The sequence below is a fragment of the Diospyros lotus genome, chromosome 15 (genome assembly GCF_014633365.1).
Source record: "Diospyros lotus cultivar Yz01 chromosome 15, ASM1463336v1, whole genome shotgun sequence".
NCBI classification, from domain to species: Eukaryota; Viridiplantae; Streptophyta; class Magnoliopsida; order Ericales; family Ebenaceae; genus Diospyros; species Diospyros lotus.
The window spans coordinates 8,519,560-8,536,761 of record NC_068352.1 but is presented as its reverse complement, the minus strand read 5'-3'; the positions used below and the strand labels follow the sequence as shown (position 1 = coordinate 8,536,761).

The 17,202-nt window shown below is 38.4% G+C and overlaps 1 protein-coding gene across 8 annotated transcripts in view; it reads left to right on the top strand.

The window, feature by feature from the left end:
* Positions 1 to 14,854, top strand: part of LOC127791387 (peptidyl-prolyl cis-trans isomerase CYP59-like) — a 75,549-nt gene extending 60,695 nt beyond the window's left edge. For all 8 annotated transcript variants that reach the window (XM_052321231.1, XM_052321232.1, XM_052321234.1 and 5 more), the window contains 4 exons: positions 3,341 to 3,381; positions 12,661 to 12,766; positions 13,693 to 13,825; positions 13,902 to 14,854. In XM_052321231.1, coding sequence (XP_052177191.1) covers positions 3,341 to 3,381; positions 12,661 to 12,766; positions 13,693 to 13,825; positions 13,902 to 14,523 — 902 coding nt within the window. In that variant the 3' untranslated portion in view covers positions 14,524 to 14,854. The remainder of the gene's footprint in view (positions 1 to 3,340; positions 3,382 to 12,660; positions 12,767 to 13,692; positions 13,826 to 13,901) is intronic.
* The last annotated feature ends 2,348 nt before the right edge of the window (positions 14,855 to 17,202 follow it).

The window sequence follows — 17,202 nt, the reverse complement described above, 5'->3', positions numbered from 1 at the left end:
CTCAACAGAGATCATGTATGTAGGAGTCGATATGGGAAGAAGGATTGAGTACCATTGACTGCGCCTTCTACACCTTAGGAATTGCAATATTGGCCTTAGGAGGTGTCCTTATAATAACTAGGGTGACTACAGTAGTTAAAATAGGGTCGCTTTCCAGCTTGGCCACATCCAGCACCCCTACCACAGCCACCTCCAAATCCAATCTCAGAAGAAGAGCCATGAGTCTAAGAGGCAATTATGGATCACTCTCTAGCTGAAACATTAGAAAAAGTCTGTGCTAGGTAGAATTCAAGCAAATACCTCTTCCATAGTAGGAATAGTGGGACTAAAAATCTGGGTACGAACACCCTCCATATTAGCCCCCAAGGCTTGCTAAAGTAAGCACCATAAACAATTTATCCCTTTGTTTCTTTTTCTCTGTAAAATCAGCTATAACGGGAGCGATGCGTTAAAATCTTCCACAGTGGACTAAGTACGACCCAAGTGTGTAGCCACATTGGAATCTCCCTTATAAGGTAGAATAAATTACTAATGATACTGTATAAGCGTACAATATCTTTAATATACAGTTTTTGGGCATGGGACCAAATATCAAAACAAGTCTCATAAACATGAAATAATGGGATCAACTCAACATCTATCAACTACCACAACAAAGTAACCAATTGTGCATCCACAAGATCTACAATCCAATCAAATTCAGCAACGTAAGAGAGTTTCATAGTTAGATGGTCACTCACACCATGTCCTTGAAACCAAATGTGAACAAAGGTTGACCATGATAAAGAGTTCTTGCCAATCAATGTTTCAGTGGTAATAGCAAGAATACCAAAAACCGACAGCACAGTCACAGGAACATTTGCAGATGAAGAAGAGCGCGCGCACCACTCCTGGATTTAATGATTATCCCAAACCAACCAAATACAAATCCAAACCAGGTTTGAAGAGAATATGGATCAGGGACCACATTTGACTGAGATAGATCTGAAAAGGCTGCAGATGGAGAAGGGACGAAACAAAGGGCACAAGTTACAGGTTGGAGATCTAAAAGTGATAGATTTGAAGATCACAAATCTGGCCACTGTTGAGTAGCCATTGGGTTGCCAAACAGGTGGTCATCCCAGATGGTTCACCATCGCTAGGAGGGGCATTGAATGCAAGTCGCCGTCGTGGGATCGTCGCTGTAGTAGGTGGCAGCAACAACAGAAGTGTCACACAACAAGGGGAGGCATGATAGAGAACCCACTGGCAATGGATAAGCGGTGACAACATAGGATGGTGGTGGCTTGGTTGGCAATGGCACAAGAGGCAGGGTTAGGGTTTTTGTGGCTTTCTTGGCCCTGATACCATGTTTGAGAAAGAGACAAAAAAGTTGAATATTTTATTCATGTGTACTAGGTATATATACACTCTACTAAGTACAACTTAGGAAGCACTATGTACAAGTCTAAGCATTGTACAATACTATAAAGCTAACAGGATGTTAACAAAATATTATTTATATTTTTTAGTGTTACTACAATATTATTTATTTATTTTTGGGTTTTGATAAAAATATTATGTTTGGGTGCTAATAAGGTTTTTTTTTTTATTTTTAATAACATATTATCTTTATTTTTCAGTGTTAATAAAAATTGTTTTGTTTTTTGGATGTTAGTAAAATATTATTTTTATTTTTTGAGACTGAAATATTGTTTTTGGGTGTTAAAAAAATAAGGAAATTTTGTAATTTTGAAAACAAAAATGGTGGGTAAAACGTTAGTTGCAACAATATCTAATGGAATGGAATAAGGATTCTATATATTTGGAGGGAATGCCCATTTCCACACATGATGGATGGGCATTCCCTTGGAATGGACAATTCCGTTTCAAAGTTGAAACCAAACACATCTTTGCCATATTCACATTCCCATTCTCATTTCCTCCACCCCTATTCCATCCAACCAAATGGCACGTCAATACACCTAGACACAATAATTATGATGAACTCCTGAAAGAGCTATTATTGAATCAACTTCTTATTCCTGAAAGCTTCTCCTCAAGATGGAGGTCCATGGCCCAACTCCACTTCGTGAAGAATAATATAATAGACTAAAACAAGCCTGCAGGTTGCTAAACAAAATAACCTGGGGAAAGATTTCATATGGAGGTCCATGACCACACCAATTATGAAGCCAAAATTTGATGCGATTCTCGTCCCGCCCTAAAACCAGCATTACGAACAAAGACTAGCCAATGACTTTGATTGAGTGACTTGGTGAAGGTTTTTTCTTAGATAAGTGTGGCTTGATTTAGGGCCCAACCTGTTCAACAATCTGGGTCAGTAAGGCTAAGGTGCATTTAGTCTTGCACTATGGCCACAACTAGCCTACGGTAGCTATTGGAATGTGAAATTCTTAGCTCATTTTCTTTCCCATGTGAGCATTTGGTCATCCTGTGCTGACCATTCTTTTTAAGCCAACAATCTTGTCTTGGTAGCAAGTGTGAGGCTGCTCCTTTGTGACTGGAAGGTCACAAAAAACCTCTTTGCAAAGTAGGGTAAGTCTGAAAAAAAAAAAAAAAAACTACCCTCTGCTGATCCTTGTAAAGTGGAGACATTTGTGTATGAGGGGCACTCTTCAACACACTCAAAGTATAGGGAATTCTTATCCAAAACCCAAGTAAGACTATAATTCGGTTCTTTCAAAATTACATCAGTAGGCAACATGTTTTGTCATGGGATAAGCCAGCATAAGAAATTAAATTCACACTTCTTTTTTGTTTCAGTTACATCCTAAAAAGTGTTTTGACAAGTTAGAACACATGGATGGATACCTCCTTTTAGCCAATTGGCTCACAATCTGGTTCCTTTAAGCTAGAACTTATGGTTCAACTAGAAAGTGAATGGGAAACCCTTCAGTTCATAGTAGTTTGATTTTCCTTTTCTATATAAACCTTCATTACTCTGAATTTTATGGGGAGTGAATAAATGAATTCTAAGATTGAATTGAGATAACTCTTATGTTAATTATGTCAAAAGAATGAATGGTGTGGAAGGAAGAAAAAGTTAAATTTATGCACACATTTTGATTCATTGGCAAACTTTGGCTGTGATATAGAAACTTGTTTCTCCAAAACTGTTGGTTACATTTAATCTCTTTGGTAAAACTTAATTATAAATTTATAGTGCATTTCCAAACTCCTTTTCCTAACTCTTCCTCTATAATTCCTTCCACTTTGTTTGGACTTGTGTAACAATGTTCTCCTAAACATTGACTCCTAGTAGGCAGTTCCCTCATGTTTGAAGTGTAGTCTTCACGCTGATGACATAAGCCGATTGGGTTTTTTTTTGTTTTATCAGAGTTTGAGAGCAACGAAGCTTGCGAACAAGCATATTTTAAGGTATGCTGATCAACTAGAGCTTTTTGTCTGGCATTTCATTTTACTTTCTACTTGCGTATCTTGTTGCCATAATATGCTTACCCATCTATCTAGTTATGTAGGTTCAGTTACATTCATTCATGCATGTTATGACAATTCCTTTTGATAAGTAAAATTTTATTAGGAAAGAACACCAAAAGGGTACAAACTTATATATGGAATATCAACGACACTACCAAATCCTATCTATCTGTAGGGATATAGAACACTGGTGAGTTCCTAACTTTATAACATTTATACATCTAATTGTAACATATTGTATAACAGTACAAAATGTTATAAAAACAATACTGTAACACTCCACCCTAGCCCAAGGTATTACAAAGAGCATCCAACTCTCCTTCTTGGGGAGAACACTTGATTGGGAGTTATCAACTAGGGATAATCAGGTTATCAACCCCTGAATTGTTCTCCCACTCACCAAGCTAAAGAAAAGTCCGCAGAAGTATGAAACCTTTCTTGGTGAGTACTCCCTTCACATGTCACTTGAGCAAAGGTGAGCTTTTATTGTTTTGCACTTGTAGAAATTCCATGATTTAGATAACCTAATCATGCAACAATGGGTCCATCATACAATCAAGACTGACTCACTGACATATTATAGAACATTCAAAACCTAACACAAGCATGAATGACATAAAAAATATATTGAGCCTCCAGCTCATTGTACACATACATTCTTCTGGATAGACAAAACATCACTAATTATATTCCAAAACAAATAATACCTACATGATGTTGCCACCATAGTTGTCAAAGGCTCAAGGCACATGAGTGCTTGGAGCCTAGGCACTAGGAGCAAGGCTCAACCATGAGCCTTTAAGATGCAAGGCACACTTTTAAAAAAATTGTATAAAAATAGTTATACATTATTATTTTCAATATATCCCTATAAGAAGATAAATGCAAACTTTTAAAATCATAAATTACAAATAACCAACAATGTTTAACTAAATAATGGGGCATTTTATTGTTTCTCAAATTTCTTTTAAGTTTTTCTAGTTATTACTAGTTAGGTTTTTCTCTGTCCATCAAAAAACTAGAAAAAATTACATAGGAGAAAATGGAGTGTGCCTTATACCTCAGGGCGAGGTGTGTCTTAGCGTCAAGGCGCACACCTTATAGAGCCAAGTGCCATGAACTAAGCCCTAAGCCCGGGCAAGCTTGTCGTAGGCACGCCTTTGACAACCATGGTTGATGCTTGCCTTCAAACTATGTTCGAACTAGCAATGCTTGTCCTTCAATCTGTATTTGTTCTTCGACCTCTTCACGGTTGCTTGATTGTTATCCTATCTTTGGCGGAACCTGCAATGGCTATGAAAAATATAGGGGAAAAAGGATGAGTATATATACTCAGTAAGGCCCTACCATAGTCCATGGTTGCAAAGGATGTGCAACTTGAACATGCTTGTAAAAACCTTGCAAAACAACATTTTCTTGCCTGTGTGCTTGCTTTAGAATTACATTGGTTGTGCACACTCACTTGAAATGACCACTTTGACTGCCTACCTCATCTTGACCTCGTCCATCAGACCTAATTGTATAACTTCCTACAATGTCACAATCATTTTGGTATGGTTTAGGATTCCTAATTGTTTGAGAATATATTTATTTTTCCTTTTTGATTTGGGATTCTTATTTCCTTTTGGTTTTGGATTCTTATTCTTATTTGGAGTTGGATTCCTATTCATATTATAATTATTTTCCTCTTTAGTTTAGGATTCCCTTCTATAAATAAGGATGCTATGTAGTAGTTTTATCATCAATTTGAATGAAATAATAAGTCTTCTTCAGAGAAAGATTTCTCCTATTTGCTTTTTTTTTTTTCTTAATGGTGGATTCTGTCACAACCCCAAGGGTAGAAAGGGAAATATCCAATAAATACCATTGTATCTGTTAGCTAGGGGGTTGTACGGGGGCGAGAAGTAGCCGAGACAGTTACAACAGACTAACTCATTATGTTAGAGGAAGGCTATAAGTGTAACCAAGAGGAGGGAAAAGAGGTTATCGAATAACAGAAGAATTTCTCTCTCTCTCTCTTTCTTTTCTCTCGTTCCTTTCCTATTCTATTTGCGACCAACTTCCATAATTGTCCAAGGTCGATTCTCGGGTCTTGAAATTTGTGGTATCAGAGCTAGACGATTCGGCTATGGGTGATCGACAAGGAGTAATTTGGAGGGACCAACGTTGGAATTGGTTGGTGAGAATCTTGCGAGGTGAACTGATGGCGGAGGGCATGCGGATGAAGCAACTAGAAACCAGGATAAAGGCTATGGAGTTTGGGATGTCCCAAACCCAGGGGGCGATGGTTTAGACGCGGGATGATGTGGTAATTATGAAGGAGGCTTTACGAGGGGATACTGAGAAGAATCGGGAGATGTTGGAGCAATACGTGCAAAGGCTAAACAACGTGCTTGGCATGCTATCATCCTTGCCCCAGTTTTGGCTATCATCGGAATTCCCTCCAAGGCAAAATTCCGATCCACTCTTGCCAACCCAGAGCAGCATGCCGACTCGGGGGGATCTGGAAGCGGAGGAATTTCCAACGGTTCAAGAAACGCAGGTTCTGAATTCCTGATCCTTTTCTCATAATCACCCCCTTATGCCAAGATTAGAAATTCCCATGTTTGAGGGAACAAGGCCTAGATGGTGGGTTAGGAGGTGCGATAGATTTTTTCAATTGTATAAGGTGCCAGATGAATAGAAAGTCAATTTGGTGGCAACCTACTTAAATGATAAGGCGGACTCTTGGTTCCAAGGGTGGATCCAAGATGACGACAATGGTGGTAGTTGGGGGGAATTTACAGAAGGGTTGTATGCACAATTCGGTGAAAGGAATATGATAGACTTAATTGAGGAGTTCAGTAAATTGAAACAAGAGGGGTCGATGGTAGAATATCAAGCTAGATTCAAGGAGTTGAGGTCCATTGTTTGTACGGTTTAGCTGGGATTAACAGAGCAATACTTGGTGTCCATTTTCACAAGTGTTTTGAGGGATGAATTGCCCTCAATGGTGAAAATGATGATGCCCACTTTTGTGAGGCAAGCAATTAAGAAAGCCAGGCTACAAGAATTAGCATTGGAGGCTATTTTCAATAAACATAAGATGCCTTTTCGACCAGGGTTGGGGGCTGGACAGCAAGTTGGAGGAAATCATAGGGCCATGTTTATGGGATCTAATCAATTGGCAGCCAAGGGTTCGTATAACCCCAGTGGTCCTAAGAACCCCCTTATGGAGCAGAGGCGACAACTAGGACTTTGTTACAAATGTGGGGATAAGTACAACATTGGACACTAATGTAAGAGGCAGTTGATGAACATGGAAGGATCAGATGATGAAAAGGAAGAAGAAGAAGAAATAGTGGTTGAGGAAGAGGACGTTCAAGAGGAGTTACAAAGAGAGGAAGGAGAAAAAATATCCTTCCACACATTAAAAGGGAGTCCTATGGGGCAAATAATTAGGGTGAAGGGTCATGTATGGAAAAGAAGGTTGATGGTGTTAATCGATAGTGGGAGCACCCACAGCTTCCTTAGTGAAGCTACTGCTACTAGCTTGAAGTGTCCCTTGACATCAACCACCCCTCTATCTATAACAGTAGCTAATGGAAGCAGGATGTTTAGCCACTACAAATGCATGGGATTTAAATGGGTGATGCAAGAGTAGGAGTTCATGGCCGATCTTAGGTCCTTGAGTTGGGCGAATGTGATATTGTCCTCAGGGTGAATTGGATGATGACTGTGAGCCCTTTGACTTACGATTTTAACAAGCTGGAGGTCACGGTGGAAATTGAAGGCAGAAGGCTAACCTTGTTGGGTAGCCTTGAGCAAGGAGAGCGTAAGATGATTGGGGGAAGAAAGTTGTAGAAAATGATGTTGACTAAGGGGGGCCAAATAGCACAGTTGTTTACCATACAAGCTGTGGCGGTAGAGGGAAATGACAGTCGGAAAGAGGGACAACAGTCGGCAGCAAAATCCATTCCCAGATCTCAAATAAGGTGCAATTCTTAGAGAACTTGCACTTACTTTTGATAGAATTTAAGGACTTGTTTGATGAACCACATTCTTTGCCACCCCAACATCCATTAGACCATTCCATTCCCTTGAAGCCAAACTCGAGCCCCATTAACATCAGGGCTTATAGATATTCCCCTATTCAGAAATTTGAGATTGAAAAACAAGTTAAATCTATGTTGAGCATAGCCATAATTCAACCTAGCCGAAGTCCCTATACCTCTCCAGTCCTTCTTGTCAAAAAAAAGGATGACACATGGAGATTTTGCATTGATTACCAACAACTTAATTCCAACAGTGTCAAGAACAAGTTTCACATACCATTAATAGAGGACTTATTGGATGAATTGTTTGGTGCCAAAATCTTTTCTAAGCTGGATCTTAGATCGAAATACCACCAAATTCGTATGACACCCATTGACATCCCTAAAATAGCTTTTAGGACCCACCAAGGGCTATATGAATTCACTGTTATGCCCTTTGGCTTAACCAATGGCCCAGCTATCTTTCAAGCATTGATGAACCACAATTTTCATCCCTAAAATGTACTCTAAATGTACTAATATGGTTCAACCACATTTGAACCATATTATATTTGGGATATATTAAATCTCATCAATTGTATATTAGTGGTTGCCATGGTGGAATGGCCTTGACCTATGGCTGTAAAGGAGTTAAGGGGATTCTTGGGATTGACCGAGTATTACCAGAAATTTATCAAACATCATGGGTTGATTAGTAAGCCCTTAACAGAGTTGTTGAAGAAGAATGCCTTCAAATGGAACCCTAGAGCTGAAGCAGCTTTCATGGCATTAAAGCGGGCCATGACTCAGGCTCCAATGCTAGCCCTACCAAACTTCACCAAGCCTTCCATAGTTGAAACCGATGCCTGTGACAGGGGATAGGGGTTGTCCTTATGCAGGAAGGGAGGCCCTTGGCATTCATCAGTTAGGTTTTAGCCCAAAAATACTTGGGTTTAAGTGTTTATAATAAGGAGCTGCTGGCAGTATTGGGAGCAGTAGAGAGGTGGTAGCACTACTTGGAAGGAGGTCCGTTTGTGATTAAAACGAACCATGAAAGTCTCCAATTTTTATCACAACAAAGATTACATATGCAGTTGCAAAGGAAGGGTATATCTAAACTAATGGGATTGAATTATACAATCCATTACTCGAAGAGGAAAGAAAATGTGGTTGTTGATGCATTATTAAGAAGGGAAGAAAGGAGGAAAAGGGGAATTGTCAAGCTATTTCGATTGCGATTCTAGAATGGATTCAAGAGTTGGTTGCAAGTTATGAGAATACTGATTGGATAAAGGAGAAGGTGGCCCAATTGTCAGTGCAGCCTAGGAATCTTGCGGGATACACACTTGTAAATAGGGTAGTCCGTTACAAAGGTAGGCTGGTGGTGGGAAATGACCAACCTTTGAAAGAACGAATTTTGAAGGCCTTCCACTATTCCCCTGTGGGAGTTCATTCAAGAGTAAGGGTCACTTATCAAAAGGTGAAACAATTGTTCTTTTGGCTTGGGCAAAAAAAGATGTGGTGCAGTTTGTGTTGACATGTGCGATATGTCAACAGTGCAAACAGGAGCAAGTACCTTACCTAGGATTGTTACAGCCATTAGCAATCCTTGAGCAAGCATGGGTGGGTATCTCTATGGATTTTGTGGAAGGATTACCAAGATCAGAAATGAAGGATGTGATCTTAGTAATAGTAGATCGTTTGACCAAATTTGGCCACTTCATCAGTTTGACACATCCATTTACAGCCCAGGAGGTGGCCCGAGTATTCTTAGATTTGGTGACTAAAATCCACGGGGTGCTTAAGTCAATTGTGTCTGATCAGGATAAGGTTTTTACAAGTATTTTCTGGCAAGAATTGTTCAAGAAATTGGGGGTAGGATTGCATATGTCTACTGCATATCATCCCCAAACAAATGGCTAGACGATGAGGGTTAATCAGTGTGTGGAAGCATATTTGTGCTACATGTGTTTTACTAAACCTCGAAGCTAGAACAAATGGTTAGACCTAACACAATGGTGGTATAACTCCAACTACCACAATGCAATTAAAAGGAGTCCATTTGAGGCTATGTTTGGTTTCAAACCATCCCTCTTGCCAGTGATTTCAGGTACAAATCCTACTATGGCTGCAATAGGACAATATTTACTCCAGAGACAACAAATGCTAACCATTCTTAAGAGAGCTAGCCACTTCCCAAAACCGTATGAAGCAGATAGCAGACCGAAGAAGGAGTGATAGGTCGTTTAAGGTGGGAGACCAAGTCTATCTTAAGGTCAGACGTTTTCTTCAGCATCCTTATACTCCTATTCCCGCTTCTAAGTTGAGTCCCAAGTATTTTGGGCCTTACTTGATTGTGGACAAAGTGGGCAACGTTGCTTATAGGCTATAACTTCTGGAGGGAGTGAACAACCACCTTGTTTTCCATGTCTCATTACTCAACCAAGCTAGGGAGCCATTGCCTAATGTGAGTCCAAATCTGCGACCAACAGCGGAGGAACTGGCAGAACTGGTTGAACCCCAAGCTATTGTAGAGAAGAGTGTCATTTACCAAGGCTCATGACCCCTAACTTGGGTTCTGGTACAGTGGTCCCATCGGCCACTAGAGCTTCCCAGGGCTACCATAATTCTTGTGGGCAAGAATGGTTTGAAAGAGATGGGGGGGGGGGGGGGGGGGGGGGGATTGTCACGACCCCATGGGTAGAAAGGGAAATATCCAATAAATATCGTTGTATTTGTTAGCTAGGGGGTTGTACAAGGGCGGGAAGTAGCTAGGACAGTTACAACAGACTAACTCATTATGTTAAAGGAAGGCTATATGTGTAACCAAGAAGAGGGAAAAGAGGTTGTCGAATAACAGAAGAATTTTTTTTCTCTCGTTCTTCCTCTCTCTCTCTCTCTCTCTTGTTCCTTTCCTATTCTGTTTACGACCAACTTCCATAATTGTCCAAGGCTGATTCTTGGGTCTTGATAGATTCCTAAGGATTGTAGAGTAATTATATCCTTAGCATGGCCTACCAAGGTGGTGATTGGGCCATTCATCTACATTATTTGTTCATTCACATTCTGATGTCAAATTTTGCCCAATCTCAATTTAAGGACTTATGGACCCTAGTCTTGCTCCTAGCCTAAGGTAAGAATACATGCACCCTTGGCCAAGTTCCTAGAATTGTTCATTGTGTGGAATGGCCAAGAATGGCCATTCCATGTTGTGAGAGAGAAAGCCCTAGTTATAGGGATGAGGAATTACAACATAGGAAAGATATCTATAGAAGGTTTAGGAAAGTATCCTAAACTGATTGATGCATTCCCCATTTCTGGTACACATGTAAAACCAATCAATCATTTTGATATGCCTCTTACTCAAATTATCCATCGTCAAAAAAAGCCTCTTGACCTATCAATCAGAGAGAAAGCCAGATTTACTGGAGCTGTCTTTTCCAAAAACAATATTCCACTAGAGTACTGTTAAGTCTTGAATCTGAGACTTAGACAATTCGGAAATTATAGTAACTGTAGGAATGCGAATTGAGAAGAGAGAGAATTTGGAGGGAAAGAATTATGTTCAATTCATTCATAATTCTCATTCTTTGGTGCATGATCTCCTTTTATAGGCTGTCTTAAGGTGTAATCGTATGTGTACAAGCAGCTACAACTATGACTGCTAAGTACAACAATGCTTATTACATGTGTTAGGCTAATTATAGCCCTATCTTCCCTTAGGGTCGTGATAATTTCCCCTCCCCTTGAGATCTTTCTTGTCCCCAAGAAAGGACAAAAGGTGAGTTGCTCGAGGATTCTGCTTCAGTAGATCTGGTAAATACTCCCAGGTAGTATTGTCTGGGTGCAGGTGGGTCCATTGGACCAATACCTCCATTAGTGGCAATTCTTCCTTATAAGTAATTATCCTATCAACAATGGCTTGGGGCTCCATAATCACCTCCCTGTCTTCATCTGCTATAGGAAGGTTTGAACTCATAGTGGTCGTAGGCTCTATTGCTTTTTTTAGCAAAGACACATGGAACACCAGATGAATGGGAGTTCCCTCTAGTAATTGTAGCCGATAGGCTACCTTGCCCACCCTAGCTAGAACAATATATGGCCCAAAATACTTGGAGCTCAATTTAAAAACCGGAGTTGTTGAGAAGGAATGTTGGAGGAACCTCTTGACGTACACTTTGTCTACCACACTGAACTCCCTGTCACTTCTTCTCTTGTCCGTTACTTGCTTCATTCTATTCTGAGCTGTGGTAAGCTCCTTCTTTAGCAATTGTATCATCCGATGTTGTTGTAGATAGTCTTCCACGGTAGACACAATCATAGGGGCATTCATCGGGGTTGGTAAGATAGGGGCCTTATATTTGAATAGTTCCTCGAAAGGGGATTTCTTCAGAGCATTGTGATAACTTGTATTGTACCACCACTGTGCCATAGACAGCCACCGGATCCAACTTTTAGGTTTGGCAAACCACATGTGCATCGTAAGTAAGCCTCTAGGCATTGGTTTACTCTCTTCATTTGCCCATCCGTCTAAGGGTGATAGGCTCTTGACATATGTAACTCAACTCCCAACCCTTTAAAGAGTTCTTGCCAAAAATTGCTAGTGAAGATCTTATCTCTATCAGACACTATTCGATTTTGGAACCCCATGCACTGTGGCTACTGAGTCCATGAGCTATCTCCTTTCTCTAACACAAGTTACACCCTCTCTATTTCTCTCTTTTTTGAACATATATTCTAATTTTATAGATTGGAAATTAGTTTTCTGCAGACAAGTTTTTCAAATTTTCTATGGAAAATGAAAACTAGAGATCTTATAGAAAATTGGAATAGAAGGAATAGAAAACTGGAAAACATTTTCCAGTACTAAACAGCCCCTAAAAGTGTCATTATTAAAGAGTCAGGATTCTGGCGGGATAAAAATGGGAGAATCAATTTATTGCCATGTTAAAATCATTATGTTGCATATTTCTTCTTCAGATTCTAAAACGTTCACATTGTGGGGGATAAGTCTATGTAACTGGTCTTTGTAAATTTATAAATCTTTTTAGAACCTTTCAACAATGGCTGTTAAAATCTACTGCATATCACATTTTAAAATTTACAGTTTATATTTCGAACTGTGAATTAATAACTAATTTGTGGGTCAGCTTATTTGTTGCAAACTGGTTTTGCTTACTTTGTTTTTTTGCAATTCTTTTCGCAGATGGATAATGCACTAATTGATGATAGAAGGATACATGTGGATTTTAGTCAAAGTGTTGCAAAATTGTGGTCCCAATATAGGCGCAAAGATAGCCAAAAGGGTAAAGGTAAGGTACAACTAGATTTTTTCAGTCAGTAGCTTCACTGGGACATTAATTGCTACTGTGGAGAAGTAAGTAGTTTCTTGGGTCATCATTACTTCTTTCCTCACGAAGCATCATGGAAGTTGGTTACAACCTCGTATAGTGGTTAGTCTAGCAAAAGGGTAAATTTAGGTAAGGTGCAACTAGATTTTTCCGGTGAGTTGCTTTACTGGGACATTATTGCTACTTTGGAGAAGAAGTTTCTTGGGTCGTCATTTTTCCTTTCCACGTGAATCACCATGGAAGTGGGTTCACAACCTGGTATTGTGGTTGGTCTAGTTTTCATTCATCGCTTCAATCCTAACCATTATGTGCTTTCAAGAATATCTTCTTTCTGTTTGTTAGGCATGATATTATGTGTTCATTTGTAAAGGTACCAAGGTGGTACTACCCAAATACAAAGATAGGATGAAATAAGCATCTGTCCTCTATAAACTAATGAATCTGAAGGCAAAAACCTTCTACAGAAAATTACTGTTACAATTTGAATGATGTTCTTAATTTGGTTTGCTTGGATGAGTCATAGAGAGAGGGATCTCTGGCATCTGAGAAGTAGGATCTATCATCTGCAATTTAATTCTCCTGCTGCTCGTTTTTAATTTCTAGTACACACTTGTGATTTTGTTCCAGTTGCAGCTGAGTTGCACATGATGTGAGTTCATGTTGAAAGTGCCCATTCAATTTGACAGACAATATTAGATATAGGCTTAGCCACGTACTCAAAAGATCCCAAAGTAGTTTGTGTATATTCTTCTTTCATGGGCTTGGATTCATTGTTGCATTACAGTTGGTATCTCTCATATGAAGCTCCTATGCTCGGATTGAATTTCATTCTTGCGACTTTCCTTAATCCTGGCAAGCAGTTTATATTTTCTAACAATTTGGTGTAGGAGGGGGTTGTTTCAAATGTGGTGCTACAGATCACATTGCCAAGGATTGTACAGGGGATCCCTCCAGGCAGCAGTCAACGAAGTATATTTTAAAAGATGATAACAGTCAGCGAGGGGGAACGAACAACTCAAGGTGAGTCAATATGTTTGTTTTGTGGTTTTGAATCTCTCTCTCTGTCTCCCTCTCTCTGACCGAAATGTGATGTTAGGTATGAGATGGTGTTTGATGAGGAAACTGCCAGAAGTCCACCGAAAGAGCGGAGACAGAGAGACTATGAAATAGAAGAACGTAATCAGAGAAGGAAGGTGGAACACCAAAGTGCGGAAGATCTTAAGGAAAGGGAACATGAAAGGTCTCGTGATAGGCATGGGCACGGTGATAGAACAAGGGAAAACAGGGACCATGATAGACATAGGCACGGTGATAGAACGAGAGAAAACAGGGACCATGAGAGGAACCGTGAAAGTAGAGCTAGTCAATCCAGTAGAAGATCGAGGGACTTTGAATACCATGACGACAGAAGGGATAGAGAGAAGCACATGCAAAGGCATGGGCATAGAGATGACAGCAGGACAGATGCACGGGATTACAAGAAGAGAAGTGCAGATGGTGTTAGCAGTGCGGACAGGAAGGAAGATGGGAGGGATAACGAAGGCCCTAAAAGTTTAAATATCGATAATGGTAGACAGACCAAGGATGATGATTCAAGCCACAGGAGGAACCGGGACGAGCGAGATTATGGGAAGAAAAGCAGAGATATCGATGATTATCGTGATCACGATCGTGGTCGTGATCGTGAGATAAGACATAGAGGGGATGGTAGGAGATAAAACGTCCAAATGGTGAAAGTTTATGATTGTAATGTAATATTCTCTGGGATTTGTTGTATTTCCCTCTGTTTTTGGCTCTCTTCAGATGCTCAACTATTGAGTGTTAAATCAAGACAAAGCAAATGTAGCTCCATTTCCCTAGTGCTATACATCCATCCCAAAACTTCATAGAATTTTTTCTTGTTTGATCGGACTAGTGTAATGAGCTGTTGGGTTCGTGATCTTCAAGTCCCTGAAAGAGCAGAATTATGTAGACATCAACGTAAGTTTTTGTTAATGCTTGACAGATCAACTGTTTTGCTCAAAATAACCATACTTGATTTTTCTCCTACTTCTGCCCTTTGTATTGGATGATCAAACTGGAGTGTGTGCGCCTTTTGTCGTCGTCTTTCTTTTTTATGAGAACTTAGGTGATCGAACCTTTCGCCTTACAAATTATCACGAGTTCATGCATATTGCCTTGTCTACATATGCTGAATAAAACTCTACTCAAATGGATGACAAATGTGGACAAGGAAAAACCAAAAGTTCCCAATATTCGTACCCAAATCAACTGTGTTTTTCTCTGCTTCTTTACCAGTAGTTGTGCTTTGGAATGTATGAATATGTGCGCCTTGGCTAGTATTGGAAATGATATAATCGCTAAGTTGTTAATCTCACTAAGTTAGGTAAATTGCATGAAGTTTAAACGCTCAATCATCCATATATGTACTTATATATTTTGTAAGAATATGATATATTCAGGTAAACTACACTTAAGATCACTATGGTTCAAAAATGGCTCTCAAAGTTCTTGTGATTTAGTTTTTTTTTATTCTCTCAAACACCTTTACCATAATAAATAGTGTTACTTAAATTCTAATTAATCTTAATTAAGTTAATTAAATGATAATTAAAATGAATTTAAAACTAAATAAAAATAAAAAGTTTAAGGTTTGGGTATCTGGAGCCAATTGGTTCCAAATTCCAGAACCCATTTAAGGTTTCTAGAAATCCAACTCTGTTGAGTTTTGTTCTTCAATCAATTCCTCAACCTCCTCCTCAAAATCCTCAAACTCTTGCATCTTCATCTCATCAGCCAACAGTGAGGATGCCCTTGGCTGAATTCCTCACAAGCTCCATCTCGAGGCTCACCAACAATCAGGAAGCTATAATGGAGAGAATAGATAGTCTGGAGCATAGGCAACAAAAAGTGGAAGAGGGCTTAGCTGAAATCAGAACAGCTATACACTCAATTGGGAGAATCAAATCCACTGCTCAAAAATCTTCAAGAACTGTAGTGGATGAATAAGGATCTGGAGAATCCAGTAGGATAGGTTATCAATGTAATTTCTTTTATCAATGTAATTACATCTCAATGTATCTCTTTAAAAGTTTAATGAAAACTTCAAGTTTTCTTTATTTTCTGTGTCTATACAAAATTCTTTACTTCCATTCCTCACAAGGGAACATATATCAAATGAGGAAACAAAATTCTTAAAAAAAAAAAACCAATATGTCAGGGTGAGCACTATTAAGCAATCTCTTTATTGTTTATAGGGGGAGCTTCTTTTGTTAATGACAAAAAGAGAGAAAAAAATGTCATAAACCAAAAAGTGTTATCATATTGAGGTGGAGCATTTGAATAATTTTAGGAGAATCTTTACTGAAATTTTCTTTAAAGTAAATTGTTTGTAAATTATTTTGTCATCATAAAAAAGGATCATAAATAAAAAAGGGGGGAGATTGTTGAGAAATTTGATGTTTTGATTTTATGAGAAAATTAGTAAATTTGGTTAAAGAATGATGACTAAAACAATTATATATATAATTTGAAAAGTTTTTGGAGAAAGTTTTAATGAAGTAATTTCTTCAAATCATCTCAAGTTAATCGAGTAATAAACTTAAAGTAATCGAGTATGTAAAAGGGTTAAGTAGATTTTTCAAGCTCTAGTTAATTGAATAAGAGGATTGCATAATCAAGTGAATACTCTGTTATCTCTTAAAATAATTAATTACATATGAAGGATTAATCTAGTAAAGATTAAGTAAACTAAATAAGTCCTTGTATCTGAGTATATAATGCATCTTTCTGTTGGGTTAAAAATAATTGAGTAATAGAATTTGTAATCGAATAATGTCTAACCTATCGCTTCATACTCAAGTAAATTTTCTTTGTAATTGAGTAATAGGTTGAAATTAAGCCAAGTCTCTAGACCTAAAGTTTAATGAAGTAATAATCTTTGTACTCAAATAAGGATTTTGTTGTAATTGAATAGATAGTACTTTGTAATAGAGTATTTTAAGAATTTTTCTGTGACTCAAATATAATCGAGTAAAAGTATCTTTATACTTGAGTTAGTATCAAAAGTAATCGATTACAAAATATACATAGTTGAGTAAATATCAAACTTAGTCTAATAATGCCTAGTTTGTACTCAAGTAATACTTGACAGATTTTGAAAAATATAGCCATTACAGCTCATTAAATGCTTTCTGTCCTTACTTTTTAGTGCATTAAACGTTCTTCAAACAACATGTGGATATTTTATGAATTTCTAATTAATTGTTTGAAGTTTGTAGAGACAAAAAGTGACAATTGTGAGACAAAACAAATATTCTAATTGTTTAAGATAGGTCAACAGTTTCATTCAATATTAGAAGACTATAATAGGAGAAGAAACCTAAAGAAAAAGGTTA